The 25,601-nt window shown below is 40.1% G+C and overlaps 2 protein-coding genes across 5 annotated transcripts in view; both read right to left on the reverse strand.

The window, feature by feature from the left end:
* The window catches only part of PRR12 (proline rich 12), a 37,881-nt gene extending 26,443 nt beyond the window's left edge, over positions 1-11,438 (reverse strand). Inside the window, exons 1-3 of one of the 2 annotated variants that reach the window (XM_087713655.1) lie at positions 11,048-11,437; positions 1,952-2,064; positions 805-966 (exon numbers count right to left, since the gene is read on the reverse strand). In XM_087713655.1, coding sequence (XP_087569781.1) covers positions 805-966; positions 1,952-2,064; positions 11,048-11,133 — 361 coding nt within the window. In that variant the 5' untranslated portion in view covers positions 11,134-11,437. Of the gene's footprint in view, positions 1-804; positions 967-1,951; positions 2,065-11,047 lie in introns of both variants that reach the window. The other variant, XM_087713656.1, reaches the window with a different exon arrangement.
* A 7,656-nt stretch (positions 11,439-19,094) lies between these two features.
* Positions 19,095-25,601, reverse strand: part of PRRG2 (proline rich and Gla domain 2) — a 32,482-nt gene continuing 25,975 nt past the window's right edge. For all 3 annotated transcript variants that reach the window (XM_087713657.1, XM_014065713.2, XM_087713658.1), the window contains 3 exons: positions 24,780-24,906; positions 24,013-24,159; positions 19,095-20,630 (listed from right to left, as the gene is read on the reverse strand). In XM_087713657.1, coding sequence (XP_087569783.1) covers positions 20,603-20,630; positions 24,013-24,159; positions 24,780-24,906 — 302 coding nt within the window. In that variant the 3' untranslated portion in view covers positions 19,095-20,602. The remainder of the gene's footprint in view (positions 20,631-24,012; positions 24,160-24,779; positions 24,907-25,601) is intronic.

Below are 25,601 nucleotides of genomic sequence, written 5' to 3' on the forward strand. Positions count from 1 at the left end.
TGAAATTCACCCACTGCATGCCGAAGAGTTGATAAAGCATATTTCCTCATGTCATGTCATTATAAACATGATCCCTCATCCCCAAAGCTAATGTCTAGCTAGGACAATTATGATCAGGCCATATCTTAGTGACAAAGCACAACTTTTCAAGCAGAAGATTCTAAATTTAATTCTGTGCGATGTCCATTAAGCTAGGGAGGAGAGGATGCTGGCCTTGGAAGTCTGTAGCCAGTTTGATGGGGCTAGTTTAGTAATAGGCAATCAGGAGCCTTCCAGTTACTTTGGAGTACGAGTTCTATAAAACTTCTCATTGCTATACTGCCTGGGAATAAGAAAACCCAATCATAAAGAGGGAAACAGATTGCCCTTCCAAGCTAGATGGATCGAGAATCTGACTTAATGCCTGGGTTTGCCCAATACATTTAATTAAAGGCCCAGCAGATGAATTTGTATTCCATGCTAAGGTGAGCTTTAATCTTAGATTTTTAGCAAGTTATATGAACCCAATCTTATTTTCTGCTTTATTATTTATTTATTAAATTTGTACGCCACCCATCTCACTATCCAAATATTCAGTCCATTAAGCAAACTACCCAAATGGTTTAGTTCAATAATGTTGTGCGAGAGCACTCAGTATTTCATTAATTCATTCATTTGCTTATTTATGATGAACCTTGCTTCAATTACAGTATGGTATCCTGTAATTGATTTATAAAGCGATGTATAAAGCAACTTCACAGAAGTATCAAGAAAAAGACATCTGCGGTTCCTTCCGTGATGCTGACAGAACTCCAGAGACATTACCTGTTTGCCAGGATGGAGTGCGGAACTGGGACAGCAGGGAGGAAGCAGAAGGGCCCGGCTGTGGTGCCCGTGACTCTAGAGCTGAAATGAGGTTCATGACAGAGGCATCGGGGGTGGCACTGCTGGCATGATGGAGCCCAGTCTCGAATAAGCCAGAAAGACCTAAGAAGGAAATGAAAAAGAAGAAGAAATAAAGGATGTGAAGTGCTAAGAATCAGTGAAAAGGAGATGATAGATACAGCAAAAGAAAACAGGAAGAGGTTCATCACAGGGGACAGGCAAGGGAGCCCACAAGCTGACAAGCATTATGCCTGTCAGAGGAACTACAGAGAGACAAGACAAACATTAGACATCAAAAGGCACAGCAACTATAGAATACTTTTTTTAGTGCAGAAGGGAGGGTTGCAATCATTCAAAAGCCAGGAACATACAGACAGAAGGGGGGGGGGATGAGAAACTATTGACCCAATAAACATCTGGTAAAGAAGAGAGAAGAGTCGGGCAAGCTGAATTGAAGAACATATGAGGAACTGGGCGAAACTGGGGCTGTGTGACAGAAAAACCAAGCCTGGATCTTAGAGAAGCTGAGGAACTTAGAACCAAAGTTCTCTATCTGAGCAGTATGCATCTTTTCACATGGGGTACAGTTTTGGTTAATCAATACCAGCTGCCAGAGCAGTTTGAGTCTGAGCATTTCATTCAAAGATGTATCATTGGAAAGAAAATTAAACAGCAGAAAATAGAAATGCCAAAAAAAAAGAAGAAAAAAAAAAGAAGAAGCCCCTAGGTGGAGACCAGAAAAATTAAAGCAAGAAAGAAAGAGTCAACCTTTCTTAATTTTCCCTATGCCACTGTTCTGGCTGACAGTCCAACCTATGTTTTGGTTAAGAAAAGATATGTTTAGCATATTTAAAATATTAACTTGATATCTTGGTAACACAGAGATTACCCTTGGAACAAAAGACGGATAGAGAAGGCAAAATAAATAAAGTGAAGCTGAAATGAAAGCAAAATAACATCACTATATCCAGATCTGTACAGAGGGAAAGAAAAGAAAAAGTGGGTAGGTGAGAGAAGGAAGAAAAGACATAGTTAAAAACATTTTATTGTTAAGGCTTCAAGGGAAATGGCAAGACAGCCACCATACCTGCTGGGTGATGGTTTGTGGCATAGCCCTGCAGAGGATGAGGAGTAGCATATGCTTGGCGGTGTAAAATATCTGTGTCTGGATGTGAGCTTCGGGATCCGCCGTACACCAAGCTGAATGAGAGAGAAACAAGGCTTCAGACATGGCAAGAGAGCTGGGATCTTGTAGACATTCAATATCTCAATGGAATACACTAAAAGTGTTCCTCCAAAGATCAGCAAAAGCAGGCTTGTTTTCCTGCAGACCTGTGAACTGAACCAAGGGGAACAAGGAGAGGCAATCATTCGGGAAGTATTGATTTTGAGCGCTAAGGAGCATCTAGTACTTGTATTCTTCTAAAGTCAGATTCTCTGTTCATCTATGTCCTCTTTACACCTTAAGCAATTGTAAGCTTAACTTCGTAAGTGTAACATGGGCTTATCAATGCATTTCATTTTCAAGATGAACAAAATCATGATTTTGACTAAGATAGCTGAAGATGGTTATTATTGGGAAATCAGAAATGCATAAACGTATGGTGCAACTTTCTTTCCCTGTTTTTGATGCTCAGAGCAAAAACTTGTCCTGGACAGGCTTCTTTGCCTGCGTATGAGGAAAGAAGACTGGAATGTGTAATAAACAATGATGCATGATGGGAAATGTGGTTCCTGGGGCTTGGTTTTCTAATCCCTCGGTAATTGAGCTCTATCGTTTCTCCTCCTATTCCCCTTGTGCAGGAGACCCAGTTGCCTAACCCAGAAGCCAAACATATTGACAGAAGAACATCTTCAAGCTTACTCCGTTTCCAAGTCCCAGACACCCCCAAATTTTTATTGTCTTTAACTGCAATGCAATCAGCTCAGACCTGCTTTGATTTTTGAACATAACCTGCCATTCTATCAGTCAAATATTGCCCTGAATAAACTTCCCAAATATTTCCCCCCATTTTGTGTTATTAAAACAAAAGACCCAAAGTTAATTCCAAAATCAATTATGCAGCCCACTGATAGAAAATGGTACATCCAGAAGGTCTTGTATCCTTCTTCTTCTTACATTAAAATACAGATGTCTGCTTTTCAATTTGTAAGGGTTTCTAAGAGGTTTCGTGGCCTGATCCTGAAAACCCAGCACACCACTTATGGAAACACCTGTCCCAAAATGCATGGTACAAACTGTTAAGTCTACTCAAATATGTGCCCTGCTGAGTTCAGTACTCTGTCTGCATATGCAAATATATTATCCTACTCCAACCTGATGCCCCCTATTATGGGTTGAGAAGACAATTTCCAGAATTTCCAACTATACTTCATTTCTCAAGTTAGGGAAGGCTAGAACAGAGGACTGCAATGCAATCAGCTCAGACCTGCTTTGACTTTTGAACATTTGGATAGGATCTTTTTTAATAAACATGATCAGGTGATTTTATATGGGTTATTTCTTTAAAACAGAGATCATTTCCCCCAGCTCTTAAAAAGTATCTATGTAGAAAATTTCAATTCTACACATCAGGCTATGCTCTTTTCTTCTAGACTCGCTTTGGGAGCTATCTGTGTATATAATTATATGCAGTGCCACCACTCCCATCCTTCCAGCACCAAACCAACCAGACACCGTTACTTATTCTATGACTGTGTGTTGAGGCATGTGCCACAATTATGCACGTGCCATGCAAGAAATGCAGGAAGAGCCCTGGGACAGAAGAAGCAGCATGGGGTGGTGCACCTCTCTGTAAAGAGGAACAGAGGCAGGCATGACTTGCAGATGACTTGCTAAAAGTAAGCGCGCCTGTCTCAGGAATGCAACTACCTGCAGGAAATTAGAAACGCAAAAATAAAAACCAAAAGCTTGCAGAGAGCAGAGAAAGTTGTAACAGCAGAATGAGAGTGCTGATGGAGGCCAACTGAATAAGCCGCTCCTTGAACACAGGTTGCTGCCTATGTCACTGTGGTGAGACAGTGGACTGCGTGCAGCAAACTGGAAAGGTACATTCTGCAAAGGCTTACAGTAAACAGGAAATAAAGATATATTTTCATTCATACAGTGAGATCTCAGTTCCTCCCTTGCTACAATGCACTGGATCAATATTGGAATGTAAAGCAGGAGGAGAAAGAATGGAGCAAGAGATGGTTGGAATATAAGGTATGGGCAGATCAGTCTTGGCATCTACTGGAAAACTTTATATTTCCCATTATTTCTCATGAGGAAAAACTTAAGTTAACAAAGAGACAAAGCAAGCACCTGAATGGTAGCAAAACAGCAAACAATACAGATGCTTGTTTCAATACCTGACATTGTATTACCAACTATTGTAGTGTATTCTGTATCCAGGGGTGTACTGAAGGAAAAACCAGGTTTTATTTCAATTTATAATACAATTGTATTATAATTTTAATATGTTAAATGGTTCTGCAATTGTTATATTTACTTTCACAGACATCTCTGATGAAATAGGTCAAGATTGTTCCTGATCATAGAGTGGAGGGGACCTCCATTTTTTAAAACCAGATTCACAACATTGTAACCCAAGCCTCTGAATTAAATTTCTTCCTGTTGTTCCATGGCTACAATTCCTGCCATCTTTTGCATATTTTATCCAGTACTAAATGTCCTCACTGGTTGGAGATGATGGGAGCTGTAATTCAACGCATCTGTAGTAAACCAAATTGGGGAGCGGGGGGGGGGGGGTTGCCCTAAGCCTTGGATCCTATACACAGAAAATAGATTCACATAAATAGTAAACTGCAGAGCTTTTTAACCAGAAAGTGGTTCACACATAATCTTAAACAATACATCATGGATTGCAAACCACAAAACATATTATCATACAACACAAGTTACCATACTAAGTTAAATCCAAACAAATTACATTCTAGTTTAATTGTGAGATCAGGTTCTTCTCCTGCCCCACATGAACACAAGTACACTCTGAATTAACACCAGCTTTTAACTCTCAGTGTAATTTGGAGATGAAAATGACAGGCACAGCTTACTACCAAGGTGGCGAGGCCTATACATTTTAACACATCATAATAAACATATCTAAGTGCTATGTCCCCAAAAAACCATTACAGTATTCCAAACTAAGAAACTATTAATGCACTTGATTCAGGGGTGGGTTGTTGCTGGCATTGCTGCCAGTTCGATGTGCAAATTTATTTGTGTGCCTGAACTCACTTTGCTCGTACACTAGACATGCACTCCATGCGTGTGTGCATTTGCACCTAAAAAGGTCAGTGCATGTGCACAATGGTAGAAAAGGGAAAAATACATTTTTGCAATGAAGATTATTCTGCGCATGGGCAGAACCAAAAATCAAGATGGCGGCCCTGAGGATAGAACCGGTTCAAGGGCATGGCAGGCCTACTTGGCTGAACCGGTCCAAACCAGCAGGAACTCACCTCTGAATTGAGTGCCTCTTCCATGCTGACTCAAGAGCACATTAACATGGAAAAGGGAATAGAATAGTAACTGTTTAATCAGAATTACATATTCTAATCCTGCAATTTCTTTTTTTTTTAATTAAAAAGTCACTTGAGAACAACCTTCTCTATCCCTTTTCTAGGGTATCTTGGCCTAAAACAATGACATGGCTTCTTGCACTCTTGAAAAAAAAAATCTTTCTGTTATGCTTTCTTTCAACATATGAATGGTGACCACTGAGGGTTTAAAAGATGTGGGCATTCAAACAAAGAGTAATTTTTGAAGGTATGCAATCAGTTCCCTGCGAAATTGTGCATCCACAAAATTAGCATCAATATGCAAGTAATATAAAAGAAAGAAATATTGCAACTTTCCCACAAGTTCTGAAAAAAATATAACAGAAGAAAGTAGGAATGGATGAAGAAAATACCATGGAAACATTCCAGGAGTCAGGGAAAATATTTTATGAGACTTATTCAAATAATTTTTGATGCCATGAGGACTAGGAACAAATGCACAATCACTTCTGAGAGAAATATGCTTTCTGTATTCTGTTGGCTATGGAAAGTCATATTATTTCCCTTGATGCAACAGTCTGCATAAATGAATGCATCAAGTTCTAACAATTGCTAATAGAATAAAGCCTATGCCAAACTACACAGGATTCAAAGCACTACCAATAAGCAGATCACAGATGCAAGAAGCAGATGGAATAAGGATTGCAAGCTACCGAGCAATGGGTGAGTGCAGGAAAAAAATGCATGCAGCATCGCAGAGTACAACTGCTGTACAAAGTATTATCTGGCACACAAGGCAGCCAACCAATGAGATTTCCAGCCTTTCAACATGCAAAGTTATAAGCCATTAATGCTTAGGTTTTAGTCCAGTTGCTTGAGCTGCCATGCAAACATGATAATTCATAGTGGATGCAGAGCACAGCAATGTAGGGGCCTTACTGATATGAAAACATGCATCAGTTCCTAATAAAATTCCAGCAGTTAATGACAATGACTTGGGAATCAAAGGCTGGGAAGCAGTTGGATGACTTGTCTAGCTGGCTGCCATTTCTCTTTATTTTTTTAAACAATTCACAGTATATAAAACATGCAAAAAGATGTGAATCTGTATTATTTATATTAGTTATTTCTGAGTCAATATTTGAGTAATCTGCGTTTGTTGTTTTTAAATGTACTAATTACAAAAATCCCAGCAACAGACCCACCAGTACAAGACCAACCAGATTAGATAGAATACATGACTCATTAGAACAAAGTAGCAGAAAGATCTAACTGTATGATGTATGCATAGTGACATCATAGTATACTATGATTTTTAAGGGAAGAAATATTTACTTTTCGGGATCCAACATCTATATACATGCTGGTAAAGCATGCATGCCGACATCAATAACTTTATTTCCTAAGAATTTTCAGGAGATTTGGGAAGGAAAGCATGACTCCTTAAAAAAAACTACAAGACATGAATGAGAATGAGAAACAAGCTAAACTGAGGTCAAGTTAATTAAAAAAAAACACAAAATACTTTAATGATAGCCTTCTCAGCTTCTTCTCACACCAGTTTTCAAATTAAAATTACTAACAGCTGCTCCATTGTTAACTCTGATGCTTAAGTGCCTTCAGTACTCACACCAAAAAGCGGTGTTCATAAAGTAAAGGGGAGGGAAACATTACTCTTTTCTCTAAGGCTCTGGCTATTTAAATTAGTAAATTTTAGTGCATGGGGTGACACAAATGTTGTAGACAAGGGCTGTCAAACTCCTGGCCCATGGGCTGGATGCTGGCCACACCCGCGCCTGGTTTAGCCAGGGGGAAAAAGTCCCGATACATCACATGACGATGCCATGACGACTTGAGTTTGACACCCCTGTTGTAGATGAATGACACTTATTTCCAAGACTACCTAAAAAACATCCGTTGACCTAACCATAGAACCAACTTACCTTTTATTCAGAAATAAAGAAAAAAAAGATCAGTCCTCAAAGCTCCCTGACCTAACTGCCAACTTTAGACTGATGAGGCCTTGCTGTATGGAAGCAGAAAAGGAGCAAAGACTTGTCAAAATATATATTATGCACATGGTCTGATGTACCTTTTTACATAAAATCTGCTATACAGTCAATAGAGGGCACTACATCCGACATACGTCTCTATTCTCAAAAGTAAGAAAGCCTTCTTGATTAAAATCAAGAAAGTCACCCACTCCACCCCTTTTGAAGGGAGCCAGCAAAGAGAAGATACACACAGAACTGCAAGCTAGATAATGGAAGTGTGTGCAGATCGTCCTTGACTTACAACAGTTTATTTAGTGACCGTTCAAAGTTACAACAGCACTGAAAAAAATGATTTATGACCATTTTTCACAGTTATGACCATTGCAGCGTCCTCATGTTCACTTGATCAAAATTCAGAGGCTTGGCAACTGTGACATATTACAACAGTTGCTGTGTTCCAGGATCATGTGATCCCCTTTTACAACCTTCTGACAAGCAAAATCAATGGGGAAGCCAGATTTCTTAACAACTGGGTTACTAATTTAACAGCTGCAATGATTCAATTAACAACTGTGGCAAGAAAAGTCATAAAATGGGGTAGGACTCACTTAAAACCATCTCACAGCAACATAAATTTTGGGCTCAATTGCGGTGATAACCTGTTTTTTAATACACACTAGCCCTCAAAGCCTCAAACTTTTTCTATCCCCTCCCTGAATTGCAAATACAGTTCTTCAAAACATTATGAATGAAGCTGAACTGATTGATGGATCACTTGGTCCCAGAAGCACACAAAAAACGGAGGAATATAATTTAAGGATTCCATTTGAGAAATTAAATGCTTAGAAACAGGAGGATTTTTCCTCCAGAGAAGAACTGAAGCAACCAGAGAGTTATAGACCAAAATTTGCTTTGTATATACAGATATGCTTATGCATATGGAAGATAGTTTTGCTCCAATTCTCATTTCAGATAGATGCACATTTTAAATTCATGTCCAATACAAAATCAGTGTGGTTGAATTCTGCTTGTAAGCCCAAGGTCTTTGTACTAGCTCATCTTGCTTGTTTTGACTGCAGCTTCAGTTCCCACAAAAACTAAGGGATCTGATCCTCAAAGCTCTGCAAACTAAGCCACTAGACCTCATTGTTTCTATCAGTGCAAGGTCTCAGTCTTCCTTTTATAAAATGCCAGGTTTCCCCCCCAAAAAGATTGTCATTATTTCAGATTTTCTTATCATGTCACCTTCCAGATACAGAGGAATCACATCTAGAATTCACAATTACTCATCTGTGGCTGAATGGCTAGCAGTTCTGAATGTTCTGATCTCAACACATCTGAAGGGGTCCATGTGATAAATGTTGCACTATGCATCCTACTGGTGCCACAAACTCATTTAAACGTGCATGTGCAAAGCCATCTGTGCAGTGCTAGCCTATCAATACTACTAGTCCTCTAGCCCTCTCACCCATCCCACAAATTATTAGCATCATATTGCTGCATACATGGATGCTAAAGTAACAATACGAGGAATGGCAGAGGCCTGGTACCACAGTCAATATATCCCTGTGACTAGGCCACATTTAAATCAAAATTTGTTACTCCTTTCTCACCAAAAATATTTCAACACATCACAACATCAACACAATGCATGCAGCCTTAGGCGAAAGAATCAGTTTGTTTTACATTGTGCTTAGGATAGCTGTCCCTGACCTGGCACCCTCCAGATGTATTGGATGGCAACTATTATAATCTCCATTTGTGGTCCAAAACACCTGAAGGGAAGGCTGAACACCATAGCAGGGAAGACTGACCTAGAATAGAGAACAAGATATATTCATAATAATCTCTTTCAAACATAAAATATAGATTCATATATGATAGTATCACTTAATTCCCTCACCTATAAGGTGAAGATGCAAATTAGAAATATGTTAAAATACTATAGATATTGCAAAAACAGATGAGTGTTGGACATTAATAAACATTCTCATGGAATTTTAAAATGTGATACTGAGGATTTAAGACTTAGCTTATTCAGAAAACGAACCAGAGTTAATAAGATTCCAAATTATTGGGTCATCTAGGATGGAAGCAAGGATGAACATATCAAAATAGAGATTCAGATATGGGTCCCTACTGAAGTAAATAGCTACTAAGTTAAGAAGTTGCTTTTTGGAAAATCTACAACAACAACAACAACAACAACAACAACAATTGTGTCTAGCAAACAAAAAAGTATGAAAAATTCATGTTTGGTCAAAAGAACTTGACCTCTCACATTTCTATATGAATAGGGAGATCAGATTTGTATCTTGTGGAAACCTTAAAAAACATCTCATTTCTTATACATGGAAAGAAGATTCCAGCCACTAAAGTTCAGAATTTTACATCAAAGTCTCAATCTCTCCCTTGTTAAGTCTATAGGATTTTGGGGACCAACTCTTACCTTCTGCATCTCTCCTCTGCAAAAGATGTCCTTACAGGCATAAATCATACAAACCACTGTGAACAAGTGTCCCAATTTCCAGGAAACATAAGGAGAGAGTTACAGGCCTGCAGCTGCTCATTTGTATATTACCTGATACACATACAAACAAGGAATGGGAATACCCCGAGTTCCCAAAGTCAACAATTACCTTTTCACATTTAGCAAGAAAGACTTTCCTGTCACCATCACCATCTACAAGAGCTGACTTATACTCAGCAGTTTGAAGACTCCTTACCATAAAAAATAAGCTATCCTTTCCTACCTCCATATATTGGGGGAAAGAGATGCATGTTGGAACAAACAGGAGGATACATATGGATAAAGCAGATGCCTTCCCATAGTTAGAGAGAGAGAGAGAGAGAGAGAGATTTTCTCCAAATGTCCAATCTCCTTAGGTACAAGGAAAGAATATTACTTTTCCAAAATAATGCTCATTTCCCCACTCCCAGATTATTTTTCCTGCCCCAAACCATGAGGCCAAAGCTTATTGCTTTGTCTCATATAGAGATAGGCAATGTAATGCAATGTCCTTCATGCCCTACACAGAGCAGGAGAGGTGTCCTCCACGGGGCATCTCACTAATGAATGCCCCACTAGGGGTAGAAAACGAGAAACCACAAAGGCACCACACTGTGACTCTCACTCACCCTTCACCTGCAGGGAATCAAAGCACTTTCTCCCTGCAGGGCTTACCAGGTTGCTGTGCAGGAGGAGAACTGAGCATCAACCACCTTTTCTTCCTCCTCTGCCCTTTGTACACGCATTTCTGTCCCATATCGCGGCTGCCCTCGCTTCTATCAGCGCCCAAGGGGCTGCACACCTCAGTCGGGTCCCCCATCCCACCATAGCGCCCAGAGGATCCCGCACGGGCTGCCTCCTCTCCCACCCTTCTCCTCTGCAAAAGACGACCCTTCCAGTGCAGGGACGGCCCAAAGATTGCACCCCGGTGCCATGCCGCTGGCAAAGGAGCCGGGTCCCGCCGGCATTCCTTTCCCCGAAAGGTTGCCCGGGTTCTGCCCCCCACTCTCCCAGCTCAATCCCACTTCCAGGCCCAGAGAAGGAGGCCTGTGCAGAAGCTGCAAGGAGAGATGGTGCCCTGCTTGATCCCCGCCAAGACCGGTCTCTCCGGCATTGCCCGGGAAAAGGGGGGAAAGAGATCCCTCTCCCTCCCTTCCACCACCCCCGGCGGCCTGACCTGGCCTTGGCCGAGCGCTCGTAGCTCCATCCCGGGCCGGCGCCCAGCGGATCCCCGAAGCCAGCGCTGGGGTAGTTCCTATCCATGGGGAGTGGGCGCCGGGGAGCGGACGCCTGGGGCCGACCGCCGTCCGTCGGTCGGTTCCTCGACTAGTCGGGGAGCTCCTGCTCCTCCCCCCGCGGCGTCGGTCGAGGGGGGGCGATCGGGGAGGAGATCGGGAAGGGGTGTCCCTCCTCCTCCTCCTCCTCCTCCCCCCCCTCGGCCGCTGCACTCTCCCACTCGGCCTCGGCTCAAGCCACGGGCTGGCGCTAGCGCTCGGGCGGCTGGAGGAGGAGGAGGCAGCGGCGGCAGTGGCGAGCCTCTGGGAGGCGGCTCATGGTGCAGCCATGTTCGCTGGGCGTCTGTCTGCGCTCCGCTCCGCTTCCTCCCACAATCCCGTGCTGGGGAGAGGAGGAGAGGGGGGAGCGAGTAAGCGATGGAGGGATGGTGGGCAAACGAAGGGACGACGGAAGGAAGGAAGAGGGGAAGGAGGAAGGGAGGAAGGAAGGAAAATACAGGGGAGAGAAAGATGCAGGAAATGGAGGAAGGAGAAGAAGGCAACCAAGGGAAGAGGAAGCCAAGGATAAATGGAAGGATGGAAGGACGGAAGGAGTGGGCAAGAAGAGGGGAAAAAGACAAAGGCGCGCGCGGAGAGGTAGGGCGGCAGGAATGAGAACAAGTCAACCCGGCAGGACGGGGGAAGAAGAGTAGCTTGGAGGGAAAAGGGAGAGAGAATTAGATGGGGAGAGGAAGAACAAGGTGGAAGAAATGGGAACAGAGGAATGGAGAAGGCAATGGAGAAAAGGCTACAGAAGCTGGTGGGAACTTTTGTTGAGCAGTGATGCGTGAGATTGTTCCTTCATTCACGTGTAAATGGGCGAACTAATACAGAGGTGGACAGATACGGTATTACTGAGAACCGTTGGCAGAATGTCTCTATTGTGGAAGCTATTTTGCGGTCCATAATGTGGAATAAACATGATTTTTTAAGGTTATTATGGAGCCTAGAAATATTGGCGAACCCATGATAACTAAAAAAGGGAATCTGTACTTTAACATTTAGAATAATACCCTTGCTGCAGAAGAGATGGTCGCATCCCCATCACCGAGTGGAAGCATTTGTTTTGGCATAACTTTACTTTTTACTTGTCCTCTCCCCAGGTGCTCAAAGGTATGGAAAAATGGTACACTGGCATTTGCTGAGTGCTTAGTTCACTACTCATGCATTTGTTCAGGAGGTAGCAGGTGATTTCATAGTCTAATATTTAGAAGGAAACATCACTATGGACAGCTTGAATTATATACACACACACTAAAATGCATCCTTTCTTTAGAAGATATTTTGTTATAATAATAATACTGTGTTTTCCTGAAAATAAGACAGAGTCTTATGTTCTTTTGATTCCTGAAATAAGCACTTGGCTTTATTTTCGGGGAGGTCTTATTATTTTTGAGGTGCAGGAGGCGGTGAGCGTGGTCACCTCATGGCTGCTGCTGTGTTGCAAAATTTTCAGAGAGGACTTATTTTAGCATATATGCTCAAAAGCCTAATTTGGTTTATTATCCAGGGAGGTCTTATTTTCAGGGAAACAGGATAATAATAATAATAATAACAACAACAACAACAATACTCGAGCTGTTGAGCTACCAACCAGCCGCAAAGGTTTTGAATCTCACCAAATACTACTAACTACTACTACCACTACTACTACTACTACTACTACTACTACTACTAATAATAATAATAATAATAATAATAATAATAATAATAATAAGTCCTTCCCTAACCCTAAGCATTTAGGCTCAGCACAACCATAATATAAGCACAATATCCATTGCATTAATCCATTAATGCAATACTGGCTTATGGATTACAACCATCTAAATTTTATTTCCAAATTAACAAAATACACACTCACCCAGAAATATATTCAAGGTCCGTGAGGCAGACTAATCACTAAGTCATTCATTGCTCATGGCGCATTATGAGTGATAAGCCACAATTGCTAGAGTTGCACAATTCAACAAGCCACAAACAAAGTGTATTTAGGCTGCTTGTTAGTTGCAAAGTCATGTCTGACCCATCACGATCCCATGGACAACATTTCTGCAGGCCTTCCTATCCTCTACCATCCTCTGGAGTTCATTTAAGCTCACGCCTAGTGCTTCGGTGACTCCATCTAGCCACCTCATTCTCTCTCATCCCCTTCTTCTTTTGCCCTCAATCTTTCCCAGCATTAGGTTCTTCTCCAGTGAGTCCTTCCCTAACCCTAAGCATTTAGGCTCAGCACAGCCATAATATAAGCACAATATCCATGTCCTATGGCTTTTAATGCAATACTGGTTTATGGATTACAACCATATAAATTTTATTTCCAAATTAACAAAATCAGATCATGAGACTTAATATAGATTGAGCAAATTCCATGAATCCATCTCCTTTTGAAGGGGAGACCATTTTAAGGTCCAGGGATTAAAAAATCATGGGCTAGAGCTTCAGTCTAGAAGTGATTTAAAAGATTTTAACCTGAAATAAAACAAAGTTTACCTTTTAGCAGAGGCTTTAAATAGTTTGGCCCAGTAAAACAAAAAAAAGGCCAAACTATAACTGATTATTGTTTGAATCTAGGCCTCCGGTAAAAGTGCTTGAAGAATTAAGGCTCCAAGCCTTGTTAACTTGATACAGTGTTTGACAACCATCCAGCAAAAGGATGTTCTGGATCACTTATAATGTAACTACAAGAAGTGATTTCATCCATGCTTATTAGCATTTACACTAAATTATACAATTAATGTAGAAGCATCCACACCTCAAACCTCATGGTCTATAGTATTTAGATTACTCTTTTGTGCTAGCTCAGATTGTGTGTATTTAGAGCCCCCTTCAGGCAGGAATTAGCATTGTACAATATCAATTCTTTTGATTGGCAAGCAATATGAAGATTCTAGATTGGCCACACTGTCTATAAATACAGATAGTCCTCACTTTACAACATTTAGTGACTATTCAAAGTTACAATGGCACAGTCACAGATGCTTGGCAACTGACTCATGATGGTTGCTGTGTCCTGGGGTCATGTGATCAACATTATGAAAAACAAAGTCAATGGGGAAGCATGATTCATTTAACAACCTTGCTACTAACTTAACAAATGCAGTGATTCATTTAACAGCTGTGACAAGAAAGGTTGCAAAATGGGGCAAAACTCACTTAACAAATGTTTTACTTAGCAATAGAAATTTTGGGCTCAGTTACAATCATAAATTGAGAGCTACCTGTACTCATTTAGAGGTGAGTTCACACCAGATCAGGGGTGGGTTCCTGCCGGTTCTAGCCTCTTCTGTAGAAGAGCTTCCACAAATCTACAGCGCCGTTTAGAACCGGTTCCAGTTCCCTCCCCCTGCCCATCTGCACATCATCAAGATGAAGAGCAAGAGGAGGAATTCTGGGAGTTGAAGTCCACAAGTCTTAAAGCTGTCAAGTTTGAACACCCCTGGGGTTGTTTTTTTTCTAAAGAGTTAGGGGTGCAAGGGCCTTGTAACTTGACAGCTTTAAGACTTGCACACTTCAATGCTAGAGTTCCTGAGCCAACATGACTGGAGGAGGAATTCTGGGAGTTGAAGTGCACAAATCTTAAAGCTGTCAAGTTTGAACATCCCTGGGGTTTTTTCCCCTAAAGGATTAGGGGTACAAGGGTCTTGTAACTTGACAGCTTTAAGACTTGCGTGCTTCAAATGCCAGAGCCAACATTTTGGTTGCTAAGCAAGAGCGTTGTTAAGTGAGTTTCACCACATTTTACAAGTTGACCACACCCACCCAGTCACAAGACTGTTAAGCCCCTCCCACCCCAGCCACATGGCCAGCAAGCCACTCCCACAAAGCAGGCCACACCTATAGAAGAGGTTCTAAAAACATTTGAGACCCACCACTGCACCAGATGTACAGGGTGGTTGTGTGAATGCGTATTTGAATAGTTAAGCTTGTTAGCAAAGGGATTAGGTGATGTGGTTTAGGAGTTTTTCCTTCTCCCAATGTTGTAGCATTTTCTGTAGGCCTATTTGCTAATATCACACAGGGAACATGCCTTCTGGATTCAAATTCATGTACTGTTTACTTCTTCCCAGGTCATCAATGTGAAATGTGCTTTTTAGGCTGCAGTGGTCAATGGAATGGCAAGGGATGAGGTGCTTCTACATTTAGTTTTTCATTTGTAACTCGAAAATCTTGTTACGATGTTAGCACCTGGCTAGAAAAGGAGGATTCCTTTAAATATCTTACTCACCAAGGTCACCATGGATCCTCTTCTGAAAAAAGTCTTGTGGATAGTATTTCCCTAATTATCACTCCATGGCCTATGCTTTAAGATAACATTATTAATTGATATCCATTTAGAGTAAAAAATGAACTATTGGAAATTCTTTCCCTTAATTCTCCAGAAAATTAGCATGTCTGAGGTTGCTTGTTGTTGGAGATGGAGATTTTCTTATATATTGGCTGGCTTCATGTGTCAAGATAAGCCACAAATAAATCACACAATGGTTTAGAACAATGTATGAGTGTTGTTTCTTTCCTTCAGTATGTATAAACAAAACAAACCGAAACACAGACAATCAGAATGCAGTAAAATCAAAGTGTGAGATTGGATATATTAGTATGCTAATAATCATTATTTATTTATTTATTTATTTATTTATTTATTTATTTGCTAATAAATGGAACAATCGAGTTTTCCATATTTCTGATTTCTAATGAATATGCCCCAATCACACAAGTTTGAGTCCAAGGCCTCTTCTTCTTGTCGCCTCAGCTATATCAACATGCTTCACTAACCGTGACCCGTCAAAACAGCGCTTGACTAAACTGCGCCCGATTAAACCGCGTCGCTGACGTCATCAACAGGGCGACAACAGCCAGCGCGGAGAAAGAAAGGCACTTTAAATAACGCTTTGAAAGCAAGCTGATTCAACTTAAGGTAAGGGTTAGGTTTAGGGTTAGGTTTAGGGGTAGGTTAAGGGTTAGGGTTAGGTTTAAGGTTAGGTTAAGGGTTAGGGTTAGGTTAAGGGTTAGGATTAGGTTTAGGGTTAGGTTAAGGGTTAGGGTTAGGTTTAGGATTAGGTTTAGGGGGGTTAGGTTTAGGTTTAGAGGGGTTAATTTTAGGTTTAGGGTTTACAGCGTGCTTCTGTCTCCGCGCTGTTGTTGCCCTGTTGATGACGTCAGTGACGCGGTTTAGTCAGGCACGGTTTAGTCAAGCGCGGTTTTGTGGGTGAACCTTCACTAACTATCCTTATACGTTTGTCTCCTTTCAGTCCACAGCTTTGATCAGATTTACATCATATTTAGGCATTCCAGTTTTAGAGTAGTGTTATCCCTCTTCCTCCAAAATTTTTGTGAGTGCAATTTAGCACATTTCACTTATGTGGCTGATGATAATGGATTAGAGCTGAGATTTACCAAACTCTTATTGGACATTCAAGCTGCTGCAAATCCCTTTACGCATTATCCAATGTGGTTGTTTTACTTGGCTTCCGAAGATATATCTGTCTGCATAATGCCTGAGAAGCCTTTACTAAAGCCCTTGTGAGAATTTTTGCAGGCTCCTTAATGTTATTTTGAAAGATCTCTAGATCTGTGATTAAAAAGCAGGATTATTCTTTTAAAAAAGAGCACTAATTCTGTGTGTCACCAGTTTAAATCAGAAAAGAGAGCTGGTTTCTGCCAATTGCACTGGGTACATTGCATGTTTTATACTACTTCAACAAAGTGTTTGGCACAACAATTGCTGTTTTTTTTAAATTTGATGAGGTGACCATTGCCACTTTGCTAACACCATGGGCTACTTACAGTTGCTGCTGGCAGTGACCATATTGTTACATCCTTGAAATCCAATGGACAGAGCTTGTTTTCAATCACTCCTTCCCACTTCACCTTCCACCCTCTTTCATGCCTGTGTCTTGTCAACCAGGCAATTTTGGAACATGTGTTTAGTATTCTTTCAGAAAAGCACTAGACCTCTGTTCAGAAGCAGCCCAAATGATAGGTAGATACATATTACTTTTGAAAGGATGATCCATTAGTTGGGCAATTTGACATGTGACTAAACTAGCCATGCTAAGCATCTTTCTGTGTTCTCCATTCACTACAGATTAAGGAGAGCAATAGGTTGTTGCTTTTCCTTGTTGGCCAACGATGCTTGAAGGAAGGGAAACTCTGCCAGAGTAATCCACCGTCTCTTGGAAAGAAAATGCATCATTCACTGCCTTCAATGCCCAGGCAGAATGGCAATAAATCATGGCAATAGGGCAATTTATGCTGGCATACTTATCTATCAGTTCTGACTGAGGAACACTACTTTAACACAGCTTTCTGTATGTGCCCTAAAAAAATGTAACAGAACTCCAGCACCCCCCTATGGTCTCTTCTGTGTTTAACTTAGTTTGGTTTTGCTGCATCATTTACATTTATGATGAAATAAATTATTTTTACGCTCTTTATTTGATTGATACTAATCACTGAATTTTGAGTTATGTGCTGAGAATTTTTGGAGAATACAAGGAATCAACTACTTCTAAGAGATCATTGCAGAAGGCCTCCAACAACAGTCATATTGTCTGGAAACTCTTTGAAATACCATTCTAGCATATTTGAAAGGCACCAATTTTGGTGAAGACACCTATATAGAAAAAATATTGGGAATCACTCAGGAACACAGTGAAATCCCTATAGTTCTCCCTGGTAAATTAGAGTTCTCAGATTTGGTCTGTGATAGAAGACATCCCAGTTGCTAGAATAAATGAAAATGGGGCATTTGTTACATTGAAGTAAACCATACAGCTGAAATGATAATTATTCCATAAAACTGAAAAAAGAAAAAAAAGAATTCAAATAAAGTAAAAGCTCTTCGTTGGACAAAACTGGAGGGCTTATTTTTTTTCAGAGATCTATATTTCAACACAAAGCTAAGGGATGTGCTCCTAAGGTCAGATATGGATATGTAGAAAATTCCTTTGTTTATATATAGATATTGGGAAAGGGGGGCTTTTAATAGCAGCATATATTTATATGCCAAACAATAATTGTTATGTGTGATTGGGAGTCACCTAGAGATAAATATAAGATGGGTGGCTATATACATGCTTTAAATAAATAAAATAAATGCACGCGCCATATTTATTTGATGAGTCAGTTATCAGGATTTATTTAATTATGTAGTTATACTGCTTTTATTACTTTATAAAAATTCAATCTGATGAGAATACATAATCCTCCTATTTTTCCCACAAGAACCCTGTGGATTGGCCTGAGAGAGAGTGACAGACCCCAGTCAGTCCTAAGGTCAGATCAACCTCCAGGTATCTAGACCAGCACCTTCAACACTACACCAAACTGGCTGTTGAAGTTAAATTTTTAAATTTGAGACATGTAATACAACGAACTAGAATACCATAATACCTTAAGGTAAATGTGCGTTTACCTCCATTCCCAAAAATGGAACTACAGAAATAATGCTTAAAAGCAATGTTTCTTAATAATTAAGTGGACTTCAACTCCCAGAATTCTACAGACAGCATATTTAAATTTACACATCTTAAAGTTGCCAAGATTATGAAACACTGCTTAAAAGGATGAGGGGGTGGGGACTATGCTCCATTAGTAAATAAGTCAAAGCACAAATATGACAAAATAATTTGAGTGGGAGTTTCCTGTACATGTATTTCACAAATCCACATTATGGCACAAGTGCCATAATAACAGCTGCTAAGAACATAGTCTAAATTCACAAAATAGTGTTTTGGGGGAAAGAAATTGAAAGATTAAAGCCAGATACTTTGCCTGCCCCCTTTACATAGATGATTAGCAAATTTGGCAATTGCGAAAGCAATATGCCAGTTGGGTCTTGGCAATCTAGTATCATGTGGAATCCTGTGGCTATCTTCTTCTGATGGATACATGAAATCTGTTCAAATTAAATCATGAACCAAAACGTCTTCTGACGAAGACACTCAGATGTATCAAAAACAGCTTTTAAAATTTTATTTTCCATAGAAATCATGTTAAAAGATTCACAGATTACTCATTTAATTGGTCACATTATTGTTCGCCAACACTCAGCAAACTGCTTCTCCTTCCTTACAGCTCTGTTGGAGTGTTCTCTCTATTGTACTCATAGCCACGCAAACAATATTTCATGACAAATAAGTGGAAAGGCAGGGCAGATATGAATTTAACATCTGTGCTTATGGGTTTTTGTCCAACTACATCATCATTCTCATTTCATTCTCATCTTGTGCTCTAGACAGCTGTGCAATATAGCTCTTAGAAGTATTTATAAACATGTTTTGTTCCCACTCTTTCATGCTTACATCACTGCAGAGGTGCACCTATGTTCTGTGGTTGATAGGACTTTCTTACTTGTTTTCCACCTCTGGCTAAATTTCCTACTTGTCTTGAAATACCTGTGCTCCAATTTGCATTGCTAATCTGCCTTCCCTAATAAAATTCTCAGGACCAGTTTTGAAGAGTGCGTGGGCATGTCTGTCTTCAGGTTAAGAGGGGAACAGAGCTTAGAAATGGGGAACCCGCTTTGTATACAAATAAAATCAAACTTAATCCAGACCAAATTTTTAAATGGATCAGGCAGCTGTGAAGGGAGAAGCCTTTCACTGCTGAGGCTTCTGGAGAGCAGATGTGAGTCAAGCAATAACACTGGGCCAAATGGTCAAATAACCTGATGTGATCTAAGTCAGCTTCTTCTATGTTCTGCTCTTAGAACAGTCTCTAGAATAGATCATGAATTTTGCTAAGTCAGTGGCCATAACAAATACTATTCTTTGGAACAAGCAGGGGCAAAATGTAATGTTGCCAATGAATACATCAAGCTAGCCATTCCTGTTTTTTATACTACATGCCAATCACAGAAGACAACTTGTAATATCTCTATTCTTTCTGCACTTGAATAGAAGTCTGAGCTTGTATAATCCAGAGCAGTTTCTCCAAACTGAATCTCTGTCTTGAGCTATTTAAGATTTTTTTTAATACCAGCTTGCAATTCCTATTATATTAATTAGTCTGCCACGATCAGTCATGTTTACCTCCAAATAAAACTATTTTTTTATTTATCCTTAATATAATCCTTGCATAATCACATGTTGATAGAAAAGACGGTTATAAAAAATTCATTCATAAGATGAATGGAAGAGGGGGGGAAATGGGAGGAGGAACTCTGTGCAAATTAGCATTTCACTTTCACATTAACCTAGTGATATCAGTCCTAATATGTACATTTGCAATTTTAGATTTTAATTTCTCAACCAAAACATGTTGCAATATCCTCTTCTGCACACACCTGCCACTCATACACAGTCTCCACATACTGCAGCTTCATATCCAGTATGCATTAATTGTCTGCTTCAAAGTCACATGTGCTCCCTGCCTTGGCTATGTTGCAAGGGTGTGCATAGTGTCTTTTGCAAAGATGAAATAGGTATTTCAAGAATATTTATCCGGCTGTTGAAAACTCAGGTTGGCCGAGTCAAATTGCTATTCCTGAAGAAAAAGAAAGACATGGTAATTGAAGAAAGAGTCATATACTGAAGCAGGTGAATGTAGAAAAACTAGCTGGATTAAAAATATTCCTGAGAAAGTGAAGAGATGAAACATTAAGATTATGTTTGGGAATTCTGGCTCAGGAATTCTGGGACTTGAAGTCTACAAGTCATAAAGGGGCTCTCGTTCCCCACCTCTGGTATAAAGCAAAAAAGATTTTCAGCTACTCCACTGCTCCACTCAGCATATGAAATAAATCTGAGTAGTTTTTAGCCCACACTTGAAATTCATCCAATGAAATAGCTCACAAGTTCCAATGGCACACTGCACTACTGCTGAATAGCATTTGCCACTGCAGAGTTTTTACCAATGTTAAGTCAAATTCTGCTTGCCTACAATGTCTCTGCAGTGGGCATTGATTCTGAAATAGCAGAGGACAAATCTGCTTCATTTCTTCATGATAGTCTATCAAGTATTGCTATCATATTTCTTTTTAATATTTTGTAGATTCAACACTGTTCTTCCAACAATTCTTTACACAGAAGTTTTACTACCTGAATCACCATCCTCTGAGTATGATCTAATTCCTTGATGACCTTCTCAAAATGTGGTACCCAAGTTTAAACTCAATGCTAGATAAAGTTCAGCCAGTGCGAAATTGCATGAAACGGTTCATTTCTCAAGTTGAATGTTATGTTTTGATTAATGCACCCTAGAATTAAATTTTTAAAAGCTGTATCTGGCTCATCTTAATCTTATGACCTACTGATACACCTAAATCCTTTACATACAGCCAAGCCAATGTTTCATTCTATCCTTGCCCTTTTACTTCTGTTTATCTACAATTGTACTTCACATTTGTTTCAACTGCTTGGATATATGTATCTCACTTGTAGGTTCCCCAACGATCAGAACTAAATCAAAGGTATGAGGTTCTTTTGTTCCGTTCTTTATTTTCCGAGAGGCAGAAAGACCGGGAAGTCAGGATTTTACTGAGCTGTTCCAGACTTTGCAGACTTACAGATGTTGAGGAAATTCAAAATTCCCTATTAATACAATAACTGTATCGAGCCGAAGTGGCGCAGTGGTTAAATGCAGCACTGCAGGCTACTTCAGCTGACTGCAGTTCTGCAGTTCGGCTGTTCAAATCTCACCGGCTCAGGGTTGACTCAGCCTTCCATCCTTCCGAGGTGGGCAAAATGAGGACCCGGATTGTTGTTGGGGGCAATATGCTGACTCTGTAAACTGCTTAGAGAGGGCTGAAAGCCCTATGAAGCGGTATATAAGTCTAACTGCTATTGCTATAAACTGTCTCTGTGAAAGTTTTGCAACTGTTTCAGAAAAAAAAAACATGATGTGTGTTTTCTGTTGGCTTGGCAGCCTGTTCTATATTGCTACCTTGATAGAATTTTTCTCTTCCTTTTCTTCCTATCATCATCTATAGGCTTTCATCATAGCTTCCAATCTCAGATTTATGATTTTATCTGGAGGCTTCAGAAGCCTTACATATAAAAGCTCCTCTCCTTCCTCCCCCCCCCCACTCATCTGTTCCTTTTGAGCAAGATATAGACTGCAATAAAGTCATCCATCAATGCCAAGCATGTTGAACCACCTTCAAGACTAGCCTTCATAACCACAGGGATCACTCTGAAAATAGCGCCAGCCTCTGCTGCTTTGTCATATATGTCAGATTTCAACCCTAGTCATGGTCCTGCAGAGAAAGAGCCAAGTTTAAGAACTGAGAATTCTTAACGCTTCCCTCCTTCTTCATAATATAATATTTGTGTTGTACTTACCCCAACATGCATGCTGCATGGGAATTCTGAAGATGATAGGGCAACACATTTGAAAGATGTGTGATTGGAAAAGATTGGCCTACTCTAATTAAATCTGCTTAACACTCCTGCACTTTCAAGACCATTAAAGATTGAAAATCTGGGGGTTTACTATTGTGGCTAAGGTTATCTTCATTTTGCTTTATAATTTACTCCTTATCTGTCTCTAGTGCCTCCAGTGTTGAAGATCCTGAGCTGATCTGGTACTGGTGGTAGCAGCAAATACTAATTTAAGTTATGTGCAATATTTCATGGTAACACTGCAATGAGGACATTGTGAGTAATTTAAATGGTTATTTCTTCCATCAGAGTATTTAAGCATATGGAACTAGAAATCTAGCAACAGCTTAAATATGCTAGGTAACCACACCAACGCTATCCTGCCTGAAGAAAAGGTATGCTGGAAAATTTGATCGTAAAAAGCAACACCCAATTATTACTTTTGATATCCTACCCCTATGGTGCATATCCGCCTACAATTTTTATGACCCCCACCAATTTTATAGTGCTAATTAAAGAAAAGGATGCTGCTGTTATTTTCATGTATGCATGTGTATATCCACATCCAGACAAATAATAAAGTTTTTTTCAACTTTCAATTTAGCAGCCAGAGCCAATGCCAGATAAAAGTTACAGTTTCTGCTGCCGTTTCATACTATGGTAACAGCCTGGCATTCATGTCACTTTTAATTGCTTCATATTTGTTTTCTACCTGCAAGGAGCTCTGGGAAGTGTATATGGATTTCCCCAATGATCCTAGGAGGTATGTTCTGGGGGAAAAAAGTGTTGCTAAAAAAAAGTAGCAAATTCTTTTGTCCTTTAGCTTTGTGGAGCTCTGGATAGAATCCATGATCCATAAATAGTGCAGAAACTGAAACTGGAGCAAGAAGCTACCTGTTAATGGATCAAAGCAAAATTGCTAATGAGCAGAAGTCTAGAAGAGATGGAGGTTATTATACACACATTGCCTGGGCTTGGGAGTGGGGAGAATTGGTAATTTTAAAACTATTCTTTTTTTCCTGACTGTAGAATGAAATAGTAGAGTGAATGAATGTAATGGCATTTTTTTCTGCCAGTTCTCTAGAGACACATAGAAGGGAAAGGAAACCTGTGTCTTCACCCCTATTCACATGCGTTTTTTTGATGTTGCTAAATTATAACTCCCATCAGCTCCAGCCAGCAGAGATAGGGATGAAGATTCCTGGAAGTTCAACATCTGCAGTTTCCCACCCCCGCATTGGAGGCTAACATGAGCTCTGTTGGTGATTCTGAACTTCCTGTCAACTCCAGTACTGCCTTTCCTCTTGGGAACAAAGGTCTTTGGTCTGTTGCAGGTTTATGCAGATTTTCCATGGGAATAAGGCTTTCTGCATAATCCAATGCTCTTTCCTTGAAAAGGTTTTCCAAGATTCAGTTCAGATAGGATCTTGATCTTTATTGCACACCCTCTTTAGACAGCCTGAGTCTCAAACCTTCCTTTCTCTCTATATCCAGAAATCCCTAGATAATGTTGGAATTTTGAGATAGGATCCCAATGATAATTCTACCTGTTGTAAGGTGGGGGTGGCGCATCGTGCACCCCTGAAGCTGCCATTGCTTGCTCATAAGAAGGAAGCCCAGGTGCAGATTCTGGCTTGGGCTCATCATCAAAGCAGGTAAGGGGAATCCCTGGATTCAAATTTTCCTGCGTTCTTCTAAAAGGAAATGGAGATGGAGGTAAAACAAAACAACAACCCTAAAAAAATTCACAGGCTTTTTGTCTGTAAGCCTAACTTAATCAAAACAAAAAATTAGCAAACTTTTCACCAGCTGTTTAGAAAGCATACGGGCTGTTTGGAAATTAAGGGAATTTTAGTCCAGTAACTCACACTACAGGAAAAAAGTTGATAAAACTATCAATTTAAAAAAAAATCATTTTGCTTAATATCCATGAAAGATTTCTGTAGGCTGGAGATGCTGGAAACTGTAGTTCAATGATGTATTTTTAACAACTGTGTAAAAACATCAACTTCAAAAAGATATACACATTGGAAAATATGCACGCAGCTAAAAATTATCAGATTTATAGTTTAATTCCTCTAGAGGTCAGCCGTGTTTGCAGAAGGCTGATATAAATCCCCATAATACTGTTGTTCTTTTCATTGATGCCAATGTTAATTCTGAATCAAATGCTTTTGACATCATGTTAATTCTGAATCAAATGCTTTTGACCTCATGTTTACTTGGTGACAAAGTGCTAGAATTATGTTCCCCTTTCACTTTCTTTATTACATAGGGGGGCGCAAAACACCTCCATGTGGTTCCTGACACATACCTGGATCGATTTCTCTCTTTAGCCCGATATTTGATACAATACATGGCCACAATTATAAACATGACAATAGCCACCAAAGCTGCAATCAGGCCAGCCACCAGGCCTGCCACATCTATTCCAGGATTTCCTATGAAAACAGGTAGACAGGAAGGGTTACTGGGACTCTTGTTGCTTAAAACAACAGGAGATCCTAATTCTAACATCCATGCTATATTAGGGCTTGCCTCTTAGAACTGGGGAATCTTGGGGTAAAGGTCTGGATCACAAGGTATTGGAATAAACCTGGAACAAAAGCTTTAGCTCCAGGTCAAATTTGTCAGGACAGTCTGGATATAAGGACGGCTCAAGGGTATGTCCTCCATACTTTTTGAGATCCCAAAGCCCCCTTTAATCACGTTGCCAAATTGTAGGTGCACCAGTGTTGAAAATCAGCGATTTTGGTTTTCTTGATCTGGAAATACATGGAAACTGGAATATGTGTCCTAAAATATCTTTAAACTGGTTTTAAAAAGGAAAGGAAGCACCCTGGAGAAATGGAGAATCTTGGCTCAGCTTGTGAATGTCTCACACGCTTTCCTCATTACCTTTCAATGCAGTTTTCTCTTGTGAAAAAGTGTGTAGTCCCCAATCATCAAAATTTTACCCACCCAAAGCTAATCCTAAACACTAATGATAATCACTGAGAATTCCCAAAAAGTTATTATCTGTCACATTAGTGCCCCACTTGCAATAATTACAATCTGAATTGGTTGATCTGGTATAAGTATATGGCATGCAATGAGGTGGAGAACAGATTACATACATCAACATACAGTTTTAGGA

The sequence above is a fragment of the Thamnophis sirtalis genome, unplaced genomic scaffold (genome assembly GCF_051295495.1).
Source record: "Thamnophis sirtalis isolate CommonGarterSnake01/CBP01778 unplaced genomic scaffold, rThaSir2_p1.2 scaffold_4, whole genome shotgun sequence".
In the NCBI taxonomy this organism is placed as follows: Eukaryota; Metazoa; Chordata; class Lepidosauria; order Squamata; family Natricidae; genus Thamnophis; species Thamnophis sirtalis.